Source organism: Lampris incognitus, chromosome 21 (genome assembly GCF_029633865.1).
Source record: "Lampris incognitus isolate fLamInc1 chromosome 21, fLamInc1.hap2, whole genome shotgun sequence".
In the NCBI taxonomy this organism is placed as follows: Eukaryota; Metazoa; Chordata; class Actinopteri; order Lampriformes; family Lampridae; genus Lampris; species Lampris incognitus.
The window spans coordinates 7,066,096-7,083,439 of NC_079231.1; the positions used below are offsets into that span (position 1 = coordinate 7,066,096).

Consider the following 17,344-nt stretch of genomic DNA (forward strand, 5'->3'; position numbering starts at 1 on the left):
CTCTCTCTCTCTCTCTCTCTCAGTTACGAGTTCAAGGTGAAGCCTAAAAACGAACTGGGAACAGGTCCTCCCAGTGAGCCAGTGTCCTTCAACACAGAGTCAGGTAAATGATGAGTGTTACTGACTCGCTGCTCATCTTCCTAAAAGGGTCGGCTGATAAAACTACAAGCCGAACCACACGGGGAGGTTTGGAGAGAGCGAGGCGTCCACTAAATCTCCCCGTCGCTGATAAAACTTTACGATGTTTGTCTACGGTAGGACTGAGCGATGCGGCTGGAAGGCGTATCGAACCCTTTCTTCAGCTGTCCGTCTCCGGACGTCCCCCCCCCCCCCCGTTACCTGTGCGTGGGAGGACGTGCGATCCATCAGCCGTTATTAATGTAATGATTTCAGCGCGGATTTTCTCCTGTCATAATATTGGACACCGACTCGCCGCTAACTGCCAAGCACCGACGGGGCTGACAGGGATCCCCCTCGTCCTAATACACACACGTTCTCGCACGCACGCACACAAGTAAAGCACACGTGCTCACACACACACACACGTGTGCACGTGCACACACACACATGCACATGTGTGCACGTGCACGCACACTCGCGCTCACACAAACTCACTTTTTCTCTCCTGCTCCTTTTGCTTTCTCTCACAGAAAGCCTTTCTGAGACGCTCTCTCGCTAACATGCGCACACACACACAGACACACACACACACACACACACACACACACACACTCCAAGGTCACTGAGTCTCTCTCTCTCCACACACACACAGACACACACACACAGACACACACACACACACTCCAAGGTCACTGAGTCTCTCTCGCTCACACACACACACCCTCACACACAAAGCCGCCTGTTAGGGGAGCATAAATAAGGAGAGAAATTGCAAACTAATACGACTCTTCGGTTTGTGGGAGGACTGTTGGAAGACAGCCTCTCTTCCTCGGTGATGGATGAGGAGTTTGACAGGAGGCGAACTCCCCCCCTGGGAAATCGAGTCCCGAGTGAAAACATCAATTCACGGTTAATTTGACAGTTGCAGGGTTTTACTGAGAGACGGGGGGGGGGGCACGACACTCTGCAACCTCAAATTCTTTGTTGTCGGAGATCAGTCTGATTATATTACTCATTTATACAATGAAGCCGCATAACTGAAACTAACAACTCCCCCCCCCCCCTCTCTCTTTCTCTCTATTCCCTCCCCCCACAGCGGACCCCCGGGTGAGCGAGAATGTCTCAGGTAAGGCTTGGCTGACATCCCTGTAATTCTAATAGTAGACTTCATCGATCAGAACTTCCATTAAAACATAATGGAGTGTGTCCAAACATGTTGAAAAAGGCCATTCTGTAAACTTGACAGCATTAGTGCCTTGCTCCATCCACCGAGTTGTACAGGGCGTGGGCCCCCTGATCTGTCCGGTGTTATGTCAGTGGGGTTGGCGGGGGTGCCGTCTTTCTCCTGCAAGTTAATTTGACCTCCTGCCCATTTGTTCTGGTTCTGCAGGGAAAGACGCCATCTGGACCCAGTTCCCCTTCAAGACGGACTCGTACTCGGACTGTCACGGTAAACAGTACGTGAAGAGGACCTGGTACCGCAAGTTTGTGGGCGTGCAGCTCTGCAACTCCCTCAGATATAAGATCTACCTGAGCGACTCGCTCAATGGTGAGTACACAGACTCGAGGTGGTTGATGCTTGGCAGGTTATAGGATGGGATTTGATAGTGCTGACGTCATACATGTTAATTTTGATTTATGTATGGAGTATACACTACCTTACATACAGTGGTTAGCTCGGTCGCCTCACAGCAAGAAGGTCCTGGGTTCGAGCCCCGGGGTTGTCCAACCTTGGGGGTCGTCCCGGATCGTCCTCTGTGTGGAGTTTGCATGTTCTCCCCGTGTCTGCGTGGGTTTCCTCCAGGTGCTCTGGTTCCCTCCTACTATCTAAAGACATGCAGGTCAGGTGACTCAGCCATACTAAATTGTCCCTCGGTGTGAATGTGTGTGTGGGCCCTGTGATGGGCTGGCGGCCTGTCCAGGGTGTCTCCCCGCCTGCCGCCCAGTGACTGCTGGGATAGGCTGAGAGCAGGATAAGCGGTTTGGATAATGGGTGGATGGATGGATGGGTGGATGGATGGATGGATGGTATTGAGTATGACAATTGGTATGCAATGGAGTAGAATAACAGAAAACTAATCTCAGTGTATTATACATTCTGCCGTCATGAGGCGCAAGATGAGAAAAGCTTCGCTCCTTTCCATATTCACCCCCGTATAAACCTGTCTGGCTTATCATCCATCTTGATGGTGAGATGCGGAGCCAAACCACTCACCTCCTCTGTGTTCGTGTTCATCTCGTCTGCAGGTAAATTTTACAACATCGGGGACCAGACCGGCTTCGGTGAAGACCACTGTCAGTTCGTAGATTCCTTCCTGGATGGAAAAACAGGAAGACAGCTCAGAGCGGACCAGCTACCGTCGAGAACAGGTTAATGATTTATTTCAGTCAGCGCTTGTCCGTCCTTAGTGTGCGAGAGCTTATTTTGTTTGTCAACGACAATATTGTGTAAGATGAGATAAGAGAAACCAGACCACTTGAGGCTCCGGGTCAAACTCAGGAGCACTTACTGATTTTTGAAAAGACAAATGCATGTTGTAGCTTTAAATCCTATTATAAAACAGACGATCCTGTCAGGAATGCGGATTTTACAGGCCTCCGTCGAAGGTCACGATAGACTCCTGTTAATAATCAAATTGCACAATCGGTCCGCCCGAAGTCTAATAGATGCGTTTTGAGAAAGAAGGATCCCTGCGGCGAGGCAGTCGACGTTACCGTCAAACCTAAAAAGCTCATTACTGACCAAACCATAGAAGAATGAATGTTTTGTTTTACCAACAAACACAAACGGCTGCCTTTTTCAACAAGACAAAAACAAGTCAATAGAAACAAGAGCCATAGGCGGATTATGAGACAACGGGCCCCTGGGCATGGACGTGTAAAAGCCCCCCACCCCCTCCGCACTGACTTGCAGCCAACAGCACGATAACTAAATTCACCTGTACCGCAACAGGATGTACAGCACACAGACACACAGTTAACACCAGCAGCATATTAACTAAGACATACGTTCCCCTGCAGTTTCCTTCAGTTTCTCGGTAGGACTTTTGGGGCTCTTTTATTGACATGAATGACTATGCGACAAAATAACAGTGACTTCATGCGGAGGCTCTGGCTTAGGGGCCCCCTGAGCTGTTGGGCCCCTGGGCCTGGGCCCGTTAGGTAATCCACCCATGACAAGAGCATGTGACCAACACACACCTTCTGATTTCTCTGTTTTCAGGATACTACAGAGCCGTGAGGCAGGAGCCGGTTCATTATGGCCAGATAGGCGGCCACTCCCACGTAAACTACGTCTCATGGTACGAATGTGGAACACCCATTCCTGGCAAATGGTAGGACTCGTCCTCTCAAGAGTCGTCCGCTGAGGAGCCTGAAAGATATTTTCCAACACCCTGGGATGGCGACAAGAAGAGGGTGGGGGGAGTCCTTCAATCTATTTCATCACTTCCTGGATGACTTGCAGTTTCCCCCATTCCCCGTTCCTTCTACCCCAGAGCAGTAAAAACATGTACAGGACATACTCGTCAGGGAATTTGTAAGAGGAGAGCATTTTTTAAATTTGTCACAGCACACATGTCTCATCCTCTATTTATCAAGCATCAAGGCGAAACTGATAAAGAAACCAAGACTAGTCAAGATACATGGAGATTTTGTTACTTTCTGCCATGTGAGGTAGCAAACTCACGCTAGATATATTTTTTTTTTGTGTTGAAATAATGGGAAGCTGGCTCCCTGGAATACTATTTTCATAACTTGTGTGATGTTATTTATCAAAAAGATCTCTAATCACATTTCTCGGTGAGGTCCACAGGAGGTGGGATGTGATGTCACGCTTCTGCTGTACCTCCGGTGTAGATTTTCATGTTTTCCTCAGCAGTGACTGGTTCAGAGTGAAGCTTGTACCACTGAACTGTGGATCTAAATTCACCCAAAGGTTTTTTTGTATTTTGTTTTTTTTTGTTTTTGTTTTTGTTTTGCTTTGTTTTGTTTTTTTGTGAAAATGTTTTAGTAGGATGTGAGCAATTGTAAGTTTTCCAACACCGCCATGCTTCACAAGCACTCATTTCCACACATCCACAACTGGGAGCTGACCAGTAAAACCGCTCTGTGCAACCACAGTCTTCTGTTGTTTGTCAGAAAGTGACTGGAGAGCCAGTACCTTGTTTAAGCACACCAATATTCAGTGCTTGAAGTAAACGGTGAATCTTTTGGAAAATGCCGACGCAGGGCAAATCAATTTCAAGCAATCTGTTAACCGCCTCAGTCGCCCAGCAAAAACACAGATTGTCAAACTGATTCAGTCGTATCCATCATATCCAAAAACTAAAACGGTCTCCGGCATTTCACGCTGCGAGACGGGAGCCTCCTACATTTGCAATTTGCACAGCAAAAATGTATTTATATGTATATGAAGAGAATGTATTTTTTACAATACATTTTTTGCAAATGCATTTCACTCATCAGGGCCTTTCTGGTGTCATCATAATGTGGTGCTCCTCCCGCCAAACACGAGACACGCCTCGACTCATTTACCAGCCAAATATTAATGACCATTGATTACAAACCATCCCGGCTGGCAAATAAGATTAACATACCAGCATTTCCAACACTGCCACCAAACCGCTCACATCGCCATACTGCCAACAGTGCATTACAGACTTGGTTAACATGCTGTACTCCAAACACTTCATTGTAGAGTGGGTTATAAAGTAAAACCAGGTACTTTATGAAAGGGGCACAGTGTGGTTGACTTGATAAAGCAATAAAGGGCATTTTCTCATCATATAGGATGTAGCGCATTGATGGTTGAGCGACACTGTTCACCAGACCAGGCACCTAAATGCGATACCGTAGCTTCACTTTCAGCTTCAGCTGTGACTATTCATGCATAGACCCTATTATTAAGCAGGGGATACGTCCTTTTAAGCTGAGCGCTTTGACAGAAAAGGACAAAGTGTTTGTACAGATACACCTCTGGTTCACAGCACCTGTAGATACAAGGTTGAACACTTAGGTTTAAATTGGAATGTATGTTAGCACGAGGCTATACTGTTGATGTGGTTTTTCTATGTATGTTCTGTATCGATTTTCAACAATAAAGACATTTTGTTTCTTTTTTTAAACCTTGTTTCTGTCTTTTCATTTGTCTCAGTGGATAATTTCTTTCCACTGATAGGTGTGTTACCTTCATTCACACAAACGAGTTGAATAAGAACACATTTTTTATTTCATTAAGACAGCTGACCCGAAACCAAGTTAAACTTTAGCGGGACATAACAAACAGGAAAACTTTGTAATACATCAGTGTCATTATAGGTTAGTATTTTGTCGTGTTGTGTATCATGCAGATTGATTGATTGACTGATTGATTGATCAGGTGAGACTCCGCCCTAACCCAAATTTGTTACGCTTTAGATTACTAACAAAGTAAATAGGAAGTCAGTTTTCTACAGGAAACAGGAAGTGAGATTATTAAAGGCGGAGATGGGCAGTATTTGTTACTTGTATTTGAAATACGCATTTGAATTACTTTTGAGTATTTTGTAATTGTATTCAACAGGTTGAAAAATTTCAAATGTAATTTATAACAAGACGCTCTGGAGTAATTTAGCATTTTCAAAATACTCAAAATACTTCCTCCATGATTCGTGACGCATTAAACAAATAGACGTAAGTACTTCCGTAATCAAGTTCTTCTTCTTCTGTGAAGTCCCTCCAGGCAAGCCCGCCAGCACGCCATGTGGCTGTCAAGGGAAACACGTCGGAACCGCTACAACCATATAAAATATAACTTACTTAAGAATGTCCACAGCTTGAACGCCATAGGTAACGGCTAGGCTAGAGATAAAAACAGCCGATAAACGCGGCCCGGTGGCTAAAGACGCGTAGCAAGCTAGCCAGCCCTGTTCCTTCAACGGTATTTCATTGGGTTTGCCAACATTTAACCTAACCTACCTTAACCTGATCTAACCGCAGCCGCTAGCTACCATCAAGCTAACGCTTACCTCAACCGATCGCTAACCCATTACGATAGCTAACCCACAGAGATGAGGGAACATGGGGATAACCCTGCTAGGCGCTAAAGCTAGCTAGCTGGCAGCTGAGCTGTCGCGGGGAGAGCCAGGCCGTGTAAACAAATCTTGTGTATTTTATAAATTAAGTCAAAGTTGTGTTTAAGAGCAAGGACTTCGCATTTGGGCGGTCTTGACAGTTTTGGGGTCCCAGTAATGTTTTAGCTGCAGTGTAGGCTAACTGGCTAGCGGGCTAACGGCAATATAGGGGACGTGAGCGCGGGCGTCAGTGTGGCTGCCATCATGGCGGACAGGCGTGCTGGTCTCCGCGGAGCAGGGTGAGTAGTTGGGAGTGTAGCTACACGTGTGCAAAGCGGAGGTCCTCCGTTTCTCTCTGCGGGTTTAATGCTGTGCTTGTTTGTTAAATGACAGGAGAGTAATTATAAACATGAAGCAGGCTTCCACACAGCTTCTTGATATTTCTGGTAACTCCTTCATTTCAGGCACAAGAAGAAATGTCGAACAGTGAAGTGAAATTGATTGTAAAACGCTTTGTGACTGTTGAAGCTAGAAAAGCGCTAGCCTATATAAAACGCAGCTTGATTGATTGATTGATTGATCTGTCCGGCATTTTGGGGACATACTGTGCGAAGATGGTGGGTGTTCTCGTGTGCACGCATAGATGCGTGTGCAAGTGTGTATGCCTTGGTAAAACATGTACATGCACTGTACAGGCGTGTGCATACACAATAGCACTGTACTCTGTTCTTCCTTGCTGCAGGGTTCAGACTCTCACCAGAGCCTTGTGTACATTATACAAACCTGAATCTTCTGCCATTTTGTACAACTTCAGAATGCCCAGTGTTACAAATGTATTTTCCTGTATTTCGAAAATACAAAATGCATGTTTGTTTTTTTTGTTACATTTTCTGGCACCAGTAATTTTGTATTTTGTTTTAATACACTTATTTGAGGGATATGTTATAGCGAGACACATTTTGACGTGTTTTTGCCTTCTCTGGCTGTAGGGCAGAAACAGGAAGTGGAAGAAGAGAGAAAGAACCAAGCTGCGGCGGTCATGTGAGTTTTAGTGGGTAAGTTTAATAATTTAGCAGCCTGGTTGTTTCAAATCCAGGAAGTGTGTATCTAAGGAAAATGTTAATCCATTAACATATTTTAACCACGGAAAGTAAAACTGACCTAAGACCCAGAGGAGCAAGGACATTAAGGTACGTTTGAACGTGTTTTCTCCACAAACGTCTTGGACCTTGATTTAATATTACCAGCTGGCTGCACTAGCTGGGTATTTCATTTAGGAATCATCTCCAAATGAAAAATAAAAAGATTCATAATATTGGAAAAACGGGATATAAGATGGTTTGCAACTGCGGCTACGTCCCATTTTAAATTCCACAATGTAAAATGTGGTCATAAAAATGACAAAGTATCAGATTTAAGGGCACGATATTATATTTGCTATCCCTTCAACCCAGATCCACCTTCCTCATATTACCTCGGCCTCCGTGTCAGAATCGCACTGCAGGCCCAGTTAGAGACACCAACAGGAATCACTCGAATTACGTCATTTTTCCGGGCGCCTCTGACAGACGGCAAGCCAGCGCCAACCTCAGCTTGGGGACGCTCTCCGAAACCATTGGGGCTGCATAGTAAGATGTCAGGCTCATGAGCACTTCAGAGTAGAAACTGTCGTCAAAGCCTTTACAGCCACAGAGAGTGGAAGGAGGTGCCCTGTAGCAAAGCCATAGCAGCTAATGTCAGTTCAAAGTGGACCGTTGTGTTAGAGGGCGGGATTCCTGGTCTCAAAGGAATATGAAGGGTTGTGAACCTCTAGGTTTTTTGTAGAAAAGAAAAAAACACAGATAGGAAATGATGTCAGTATCATGCAAAATCCCACTGTGCCAACAAGGCTCCTATCCAATTTCTGGTCCAGAGCAGTTATGTAATACATGATGGATCCCACTGCACCCCAAAGATTTTCCCTCCATTAAAAAACGGGCCCAGTGGAAGATAAGATGTCACCAGTTGATGTGATTTACAGGTTAATAAGCCCCTGAAATTTTAAAGAAACATCTCCCAAGTAGGAAAATTTTTCATTTACATTCAGTTTATTGTCGGTTTTGCACATGAATTGAGTTATTCACACAGGACCCGTTAAACATAACACAACTTATCTGGTTACATATGAATAAGAATAAGGTGTGTTTTGACCAGATTTGCCCATGGTTGCTCTGTCGCCTGACTGATAGGAAGTCTGATTGTACTGATGGTACGGTGGCCCAGTGGTTAGCACTGTTACCTCACAGCAAGAAGGTCCTGGGTTCGAACCTCAGGCCGTCCCAGGTCCTTGGTGAGTGAAGTTTACATGTTCTCCCTGTGTCGTGTGGGTTTCCTCCGGGTGCTCCGGTTTCCTCCCACCATCAAAAAGACGTGCATGTTAAGGTTAATACTCCTGTCTGTGCCCCTGAGCAAGGCAATGGAAAGAAGTACTGGAGTTGGCCCCCGGGCGCTGCAGCTGCCCACTGCTCCTATACAATAGGACGGGTTAAATGCAGAGAACAAATGTCATTGTAACCTGTACAATGACAAAATTAAAGTGGCTTTCTCTCTCTTCTTTCTAAAATGGCTAGAGAAGTTCATGTATAGAACAAAATGATTTAAGTGAAATGCCAACATTCGCCATTACAACTTTGTTTGAATTAAGTTATGCCTAAACTGAACGAAGTTCTTCTTGGTCTTCTAAGTAAAGAAACAATTAATGAAAATCCATCAATGACTCCACAAAAGGTAGCTGGTTCATAAAATGAAAGGCGGTCAGATTCATCTGTTTGTATGGGAAAATGTGAGGGTAGGACATGTTGACTTAAATCCTGTGTGTTATAATGAGTGAAGTGGATTGGGAGGATAGGAACTTTAACGTAGATATAAACACCTTTCGGCGTTAATAACATTTATATGACTTTATTTTAGAGCTGGTTTAGCACATTGATGAAATACCCGAACAAGAATCCGGATCTCAGATGTGCATCCATAATAAACACAGAAACACCTTTTACAGTTAAAGTCCAAACGATAGACCAAGAGATGAAGTGGTTTCACAGACCCAAACCTTGGAAAACACACCAAGACAAGCACGTGATGGATGACCCGGTGAAACACAAAGCTAAACTAAAGCAAATGGCAAAATGAAATCGTGAAAATTGGCATGCTTTGTGTTTGGTGGCATATGTGGTTTCAAGAGGCCATGTTTGGCTACTCTGCCCACCCACAATGCGGCGCCCGGGGGACCCACAATCCCTTGCAGCTGTTTCAACAGCAGGGTCTCCAGCGTGTACGTATGACTAGCGAGACATTAGCGGCTCACCTCAGCGTTAACATGGGCAGTGGGCCTGATGTGGCTGTAAAATCGATGTTCTGGGGTAATGATCACACAGGGCTGAATCCACTTTCACTGTAAATAAGCTGGCAGGGGTGCCGAGCCAAAAGCGGTGGAGTTATAATGACTGTAGTGGCTGCATGACGTCACCGGGCCGAGGCGCGTTGGAAAACTGAAAGCATGCCGTGAGTTTTGTTTGCGGTCAGCGACAGGAGCCAGGTTTTTAAATCGAATCAAAATTATTCGTTTGTGTGTTGAGCAAAACAAGCTTGGCACATTGACCCCCCCAGAACAAGACAAAGGATGCATACAACAGAATTAAGAGAGGGAAGCAAACACCTCATTATTCCCCAGTGTTTGTGCGCCCAAGACAGTTTTAGCTTCATACCGAGTCAAACCATAATGGATGTAGTAGGTTTATGTCATTATGCAGTGAATGTTTGCTCTGTCAGGCAAATGCATGCTGGGAACCGACAGCCTGCTGTCAGTTTTGTTTTCCGTCCACAACTGGTGCCACGGTTTAAAACCAAATTGAGATATTAAACAACGTGGTGAGGTGTGTTCTGCACTGTGGGTGACTGTTGTAAGTTCTTCAAGCTGCAAAACCAACATGGAAATCAGGCGAGGTGAGGTCAAATCATACTCTCTACGTTTACGTAATCCAAAATTTGACAGCAAAAACCTTTCACGTTCTCGACAAATCCACCAACCAAACTTCCCTTCCATTAAGTGTGGTCGAGTTGTAGGATTCACAGGATAGTTCGAAAATAAAACCCTCTCGGTTGTTTCCTTTATTGAGCGAAGACTCGGGAAGTTTTTATTCTGCTGCTTTATTATGATGAAACCTGAGCGCGTGGAGGAAAAAGGATTCTGCAGAACCCCCGATATGTTGGGTCTTATGAAAACACACCTGACAGTCATTCAGATAATGATGGAAAAATAAAGCATTGAAAAACTTGACCGTGACGTGTCTGGATGGGAAGCGTTTGGTATCTTTACAACAAGACTAATGAGAAGAGCTGCAGACGTGTTTCCATCCAAGAGTTTTATGCAAATTTTGTCTTTAGTGAAAAAAGGTTCGATGGAACCGGCAAATATTGAACAAGCCCCCCGAAATTCCCTTACGTTTTTGACTTCGCTTGAAGTGGAGGCGGTAGTGCAGCGACCAGGGCACATACCCACATCCGGCCTCCCACCCGCAGACACGGCCATTTCTGTCTGTAGGGACGCCCAACCAAGCCGGAGGTAACGTGGGGATTCGAACCAGCAATCCCCGTGTTTGTGGGCAACGGAATAGACCGCTACACTAACTGGCATGGCTTTTTTTTTCTTTCTTTTTTTTTGTCAAAATTTATTTAGTGACTTTGATCTTACTCGGAAGTTGGATGGAAACATGACTTGTGTCTCTACCAAGATGAACTTCTTTACTTTGTCAGTGGAATGTTGGTCAATATGGATTTCTCAGTGTCTGTGAAAAGGCTGAGTCGGCTCCAAATGAGTTCCAGGTTCCTCGCTCCGTCGCCCCTCTGCCGTTGATTGACTGCGATAAAACTCAGTTTCCTGGTTATGAACAGGAAGTGCTCTGGCCCCGGGTGACAGACGGCAGAGGATCAGGGACATACGGTTCGAAACCATCTGGAAATGGTCAGCTGCCATGAGGACGGCGTTTTTCTACCGCCTCATCACCTTTCAATGCACAGCAATGGCGACTCTGTGGTTCCTGGGATAGCGTGGATGGAGACGGTTCAAATTCTCCAAGGCCTGTTTCCGTCATCTTTAGTTGTTGAGCAGCAAGATACAAATACTGTTTATCGTCTGGGTGAAGCTCCATCTGCAAGGCTAATATAGAAAAACATTTGACGACAGCAAAAAGGGGGAAAAAAACCACACGATTTTACAACATTTCCAGTTATCAGCCGTGTTCTGTCAGTGGTCACATTTGTTTTGAGCTGTACAAGGGCTAAAGCTAAGTAGATAAGAGTATAAATAGCAGACACGAAGCCAAGAAAGCCTTGGAGAAAAATGAAATCTCCAAACTACTCAATTGCTATCAGATGTCGGTAATTTGAGTTCTCAAGTGGATTGCATTATTGTTTGTAATGTTTTAAAGGGCGGTGGGCAATCACTAAAAAAAGAGCTGGGGTCAGGGGTCAGCCTTCTTCGCAGAATATGCTATTTCCAAAGATCGCTAACATTACAAGCAATCTGCAGCAGAAAAGAGGTCAAAGGTCATAGTGCCGGCACCTTGACAGTGGGTCAAATAAATACTCTTGAGACACGAGAAAAGTCATGGAAGAGTCGGGATAAAAGGAAAAGACTGAAAGAGAGGAAAAACCGACAAAACAAGAGCAGCTTGAAGAGGAGTCAGAGGAAATGATGGCGTTTGGATGTCACCTTCGTCTTTTAATGATGAGTTTGTAGGGTACGCGTGATGTCTGGCGTTACTGTCCTAACGTGCGTGTGTGTGTGTGTGTGTGTGAGGGATGGCGTGATGCTGTGTCAAGTCAGCTAAAACAAATGCACAGAGGGCCTTACACAAACACGGTGAACCCGGGACCAGAGAGATGCTAAACTAATCAGAACCAGGACCTCGATGGAGAAATCGGCTTTTGTGAGTCACTCATCGGTGGACAGCGGTGGACTACATCAATCTCTCAACGTCCTGCTTCTTTTCTGTCTTCCAGGGTTTCCCCCAATATAAACAGCACTTCACCCTCTATCTTGTCTTCCCCCTCTTCTTATCCTCCCTCTTTTATCATTCGCTCTGCTTCTTCAAACACGTCCAAGTCTATCTTTCCTTAAACAAGGGAATCCCAGGCCAGGTTGGAGCGGGTGGGGGTTTCCTCTGCTGCATAGCTCATCTCTCAAGGCAGTCCCCGGGAGAAAAGAGACAAAGGAGAGGAAGAAGAAGGAGAGGACTACGAAGAAGGATAAGAAGAAATATTTGGACTGTTTGGTTTCCAGAGAAGAGACTCCGGAGGCGGTGGGAGGCTTAATCAGAAACATCGCTGATCCTCTTCTGCTTTTCTTGGTCGCCCTTTGAGATTGTCAACGCACATAGTGTGTCTTGATTCAAACGAGTCGCCGCTAATGTCCGAACCTCCCATTATTTCTTTCTGTGCGTGTCTTTCTTCTTTAAATTTGCCATTTTACCTCTTTAGCGAGCGTTGTTTACCGCCGACTTGTTTATCGCGTGCTATTTACAGTGAAATTCAGCTGCAGGGCTCTCTTTGTATGGACATTAAGAGGAGGATCTTTTACATGTTGTGGTGTTTTAATCCTAAAACCCTCACTGATGCATTCATGCACAGTGAGCATGTCACGGACTTAGGCCCGTATTCATAAAACTCAGTGGTAAAAGCATTGCACCATGCAAAGTTTTCACCGCAGTAATCTGTGCTCGTTCATAAAAATACTGTGGTGGTCAGTACGGCCTCGGTTAAAGACGGTCGAAATGGAAATGTGAATGAAGTGTTACGTATTTAATACTCTCCGATCGTCCATCGCTGTGTGCAAACTCACTGGATCGCCAACTCGATTGGTCAGAAAAACAAAGGACACCGGCGCTTTTTCGTCAGCGTAACTTCATGTAATGATGGAGGAAGCTGTTGTCTCTGATAACAAAATGTCTCTGTAGTTTTTCCCCTCCCCCCTTTTCTCCCCAATTGTATCCGGCCACGTACCCAGCTCTTCAATTACCCAACTCTTCCAAGCCGCCCCAGTATACATGTGGCGTTGCCAGCCGCTTCTTTTCACCTGACAGTGAGGAGTTTCGCCAGGGGGACATAATGCGTGGGAGGATCATGCTGATCCCCCTGCCCCCTGAACAGGTGCCCCGACTGACCAGAGGAGGCGCTAGTGCAGCGAACAAGACACATACCCACATCTGGCTTCCTACCCACAGACACGGCCAATTGTGTCAGTGGGGACGCCCGACCAAGCCGGAGGTAACACAGGGATTCAAACCGGCGATCCCCATGTTGGTAGGCAACAGAATAGACTGCTACGCTACCTGGACGCCCCATAAATTCGTATATTGATGGATGAAGTTGTCATCTGATTACAAAATGTCTCTGTAATGTAATTGCTGGGTGTTCCTCTTCAACCAAATAACCGTCCTCCTCATTCACTCCCAATGCTTTAACCACAATGTTTGCCATAAACCCAAATCAATTCGAGGCTGGGCCTGAGATATGGCCCATTAACGTGCAATGTTATGGACCTTATCTCAGACCACAATGGAAAATCCAGTGCCAAATGTCCAAATGATTCCTAATTTGGCTACTAAGACTTGTTTTCATGGACAGCTCTGACACAAAGGGACAAAACATTACTTTAAGATATAATTTGTTTATCAGTGAGCCTGTTAAATGTAAATAATCATGAGTTAGAAACGACATTGCCTCGCCAGAACAGGTGGTATTTTAGCACAGCAGTGTGCTTTTATGGCTCTCTTATGGGACATCAAATCATCAAAAGGAGGCAATGTGGTAAAAAGGGAGTGAGCGGGAACATGAGGTGCTATTCCCCGTTTATGAATCGGGAAATTGCCTACCGCAGCGCTTATTACCCACCACCACGTCATTTAACCTGCCACTAAGTTTTATGAATGTGGGCCTTTATGTCTTGCTCAAGGACACCTGCTTTTGATGCGTGGCAGTTGCAGGTATTGAACTTGTGACCCGTCTTCTACATGACTGTCGATCCTACCGCTCTGAAATCCAAATCTAACACCATGACACAGCTTTCATCCTGCAAACTGTGTGCACAGTGTTTCATCAATCAATCGCCTCACTGCTTGAACGATACCTGGAGCTGTGGTGGTTTTCTTACTTGAAAAGAAAGAAACCATCATCCTTTACAGCTAAAGCGAGTGTGACAACATCTGTATGAGAGGCCACGTGGGCCGTAAATCGTATTTGCTCACATACACACTATCATACCCTCTATAGTGGTGTGTGTGTGTGTGTGCGCGTGTGAGAGTATGACGATGTTCATTAGGGAGTATAATGGTGTGTCTGAGAGCAAGTATGATTTACAGCCTAAAAAACCTTTCATTCAGCCGACCTGTCACGTGTGTTATTCCTATCACTTATTTTTTTGCACATTTATGTTTTTCCTGTGGATTCCAACATCCAGTGTGTATTTACAGTCATTGTGCAGTGCAAGTTCTGTCTCACACACACACACGCGCACACGCGTGCAGATAAATCTCATGTTCATGAGCATGAGTGTAAGCTGATGCCTTGTTGCTGCTTCTAATTCACAACACAAAAGATTTCTCACAGAAACATGATTCTGACAGGAATGGCCTCCACTTAACAGGTGAAAATTTAAGGCAGAAAACGGAGACTAGCACGTCGTCAGCACACACATGGAGTCAATTTTGGAGTGTGTGTGACGGAGAGACAGAATAGGAGACCTTGTAGTGAGAAAAAAGGGGAGCTGGGGAATTTTGGGTAGAGAAGTCCTATCTTTGGTGTGATGAGGACGGCTGTTAAGAGCCTCCGTCACAGACTTCTGCAAAGAAGCAGTTGTATATTTGACTTGTACACCTCATATTTCTGAAAACGTGTACTTAACTGTGTAGAAAAACAGAAACTAAAACCTTTTCAACACAAACTGTCTTCTGGATTTGTAGATGTCTGTACAAGCTCTTTAGCCAACTGTGATAGATATTCCCCGTTGCGTTGCCTCAGCATCACTCTCTTAATCCCACAAGGTCTTCTGGTTGCAGGAAAGCATCTGAGTACATTTTCAGACAGGGACTGATTGTTCTGCGTGATCCTGAGCATAGCCATCATCTATTCTGACCAAAATTGTAACTACTGTATCCTCATTCTAAAGCAGTGCCCTGTAAATTAACTTTCTGTTACTGTATTTAAGTGTCTCAACATGGCATCCCATAATTTTGACAATTGCCTAAGTCCGATGAGCGGATCTGGTTGTAACTAGCTTGCACAGCGTGAGCATGTTACGCGCCACTTAAAGAATAGCGAGCGCCTTGGCGAGGCCTCGTGCCAGACCCACTCATCAAAGCCCCTGGCATTCAGCAAGGGGGCATTAATGCTGAAGCTAAAGTACAATAAAACATGGCTGGCGTATACAGCTGCAATGGTTCGCTGAATTCTCAGCTTCCCGGCATGCTGAGCGGCCTGCTGTGGGCCCACAGCAGGAGGTTTTAATGAACAGGATCCTATGTTTTCTCACGCTCAGCTATGGGCTGATCAGATGCAGAGACTATTGAATGAAACGGTGTACAGTAGATGTGTGACCTCTGACTGGTCCATGGACCCGGGTCCAAACCATGTAACCATCTTGTTGTGGAGGATTTTTACTCTTGCTTTGATTTTTCTTCGCACTGGTAGTAAAAATCATCCATCATATGTTGCAGTGTCCCACTCCAGTTATGGGAAAGTGGTAATTATTAAATGAAAGTTATTCATGGCATGTAGGGAGAAGATGCTTTTATTGAAAAATAGGAATGTTATTGTTAATAGGAACATAAATAGGAACGCGGGACGATGGTGACGCGAATTCACGTTTGCAGTGGCCTCATCCAGTACCGGTGTGGGAAGTTGGCAGCGCGAACTTAGGTTTGCGGCGCCCTTACCCAGTACCATCCATGCAGTGTCTTTGTCCACGTCTGTCCACGTCTTCGTTTGATGGTTGGGAGAGCTGGCGCTGGATCGGCTGGGATAGCTTGGTCTGCTGCGTCTTGTGGGCCCAGGGACCACGGTCCTTGCCTGGAGCTGTGCCTGAAGAGGAAACACCGGGGGCAGTCTGACAGGACAAGGAAGCAGGGAAGGCTAAGCTAACTCCTAGCCCATGCAGACCGGCAGTTCCGATAACACCAAAGGCGGTCTGGCAGCGGCCTCGCCTGGCGTTGACTGTGTTTTTGGTGTCGTCACGTGGAGTGCAGGGAGGTGTGTCGAAGGTGTCTGGCTAGGAGAGCTGCGCCCGAATAGGAAACACCGAGGGCGGTCTGACAGGATGTGGAAGCGGGCAGGCTAAGCTAACTGCTAGCCCATGGAGACCGGCAGTTCAGACAGTCATCCTGGCGTTCATTCTCTGGCAGTGATTTTTTTTTTTTTTTTTTTTTGTAGTTTTGTAGGTTCTTGTAACTTTTAGATATGTGTTTTTGTCTTTGTGTTACACTGCTGTGGGCTGGGGGAACCGGTATTTCGTTTCATTTCACACACGCCAAGTACATGAAATGAAATGACAAATAAAGTGTTCCTGAGTCCTGATTATCTGTCAAAACATAAGGGACTAATTCAGAAACCGCAACCTTGTGTTTCTTCTTTAATTAGGGTTCAGCTTGTAGTGATTGATAGTTCCTATTCAGTTCTACTTTATTTCTGCCTCGGTTCAAGTCTCGGCTCCATGACAGCTTGTATATCGGTTCCTGTCTGAAAACATTATCCTCAAGAGCCACTCCTTAACACTGGCCAAAAAAACCAACCACAACGTGGAACGAGATATTCTGAGATGCTATCTGTCATTTGAAAAGGTGTTTCTGATGAGTGTCGTTTAACGTCCCTAACGTTGATGTGCTTCACTATCATGTCAAAAAAGATCTTGGAGTAGATCTTCATGATTTCAAGCCATGGTTATCTGAAGTTGGAGGGAAACTTAATTTGTGGTCCTTACAAACAAAATCAGATTAATGCTTCTCTTAACAATAATAAAGCTGATATAGCATGTTTCATAGCTGTTGTTGGAAAGTGCTTTCCATTGAAGTAAAATAAAACGTAATAAGAATTAAAGTAAAGGAAACCAAATGAGAATATAGCACGAGGAGCAAATGTGATAA

General features: G+C 45.2%; 1 protein-coding gene across 1 annotated transcript in view; it reads left to right on the top strand.

Annotated features, from left to right (window-relative positions):
- Positions 1-5,218, top strand: part of LOC130131562 (target of Nesh-SH3-like) — a 41,047-nt gene extending 35,829 nt beyond the window's left edge. Inside the window, exons 20-24 of the mRNA XM_056301299.1 lie at positions 24-103; positions 1,217-1,246; positions 1,511-1,669; positions 2,368-2,490; positions 3,344-5,218. Coding sequence (XP_056157274.1) covers positions 24-103; positions 1,217-1,246; positions 1,511-1,669; positions 2,368-2,490; positions 3,344-3,459 — 508 coding nt within the window. The 3' untranslated portion in view covers positions 3,460-5,218. The remainder of the gene's footprint in view (positions 1-23; positions 104-1,216; positions 1,247-1,510; positions 1,670-2,367; positions 2,491-3,343) is intronic.
- The last annotated feature ends 12,126 nt before the right edge of the window (positions 5,219-17,344 follow it).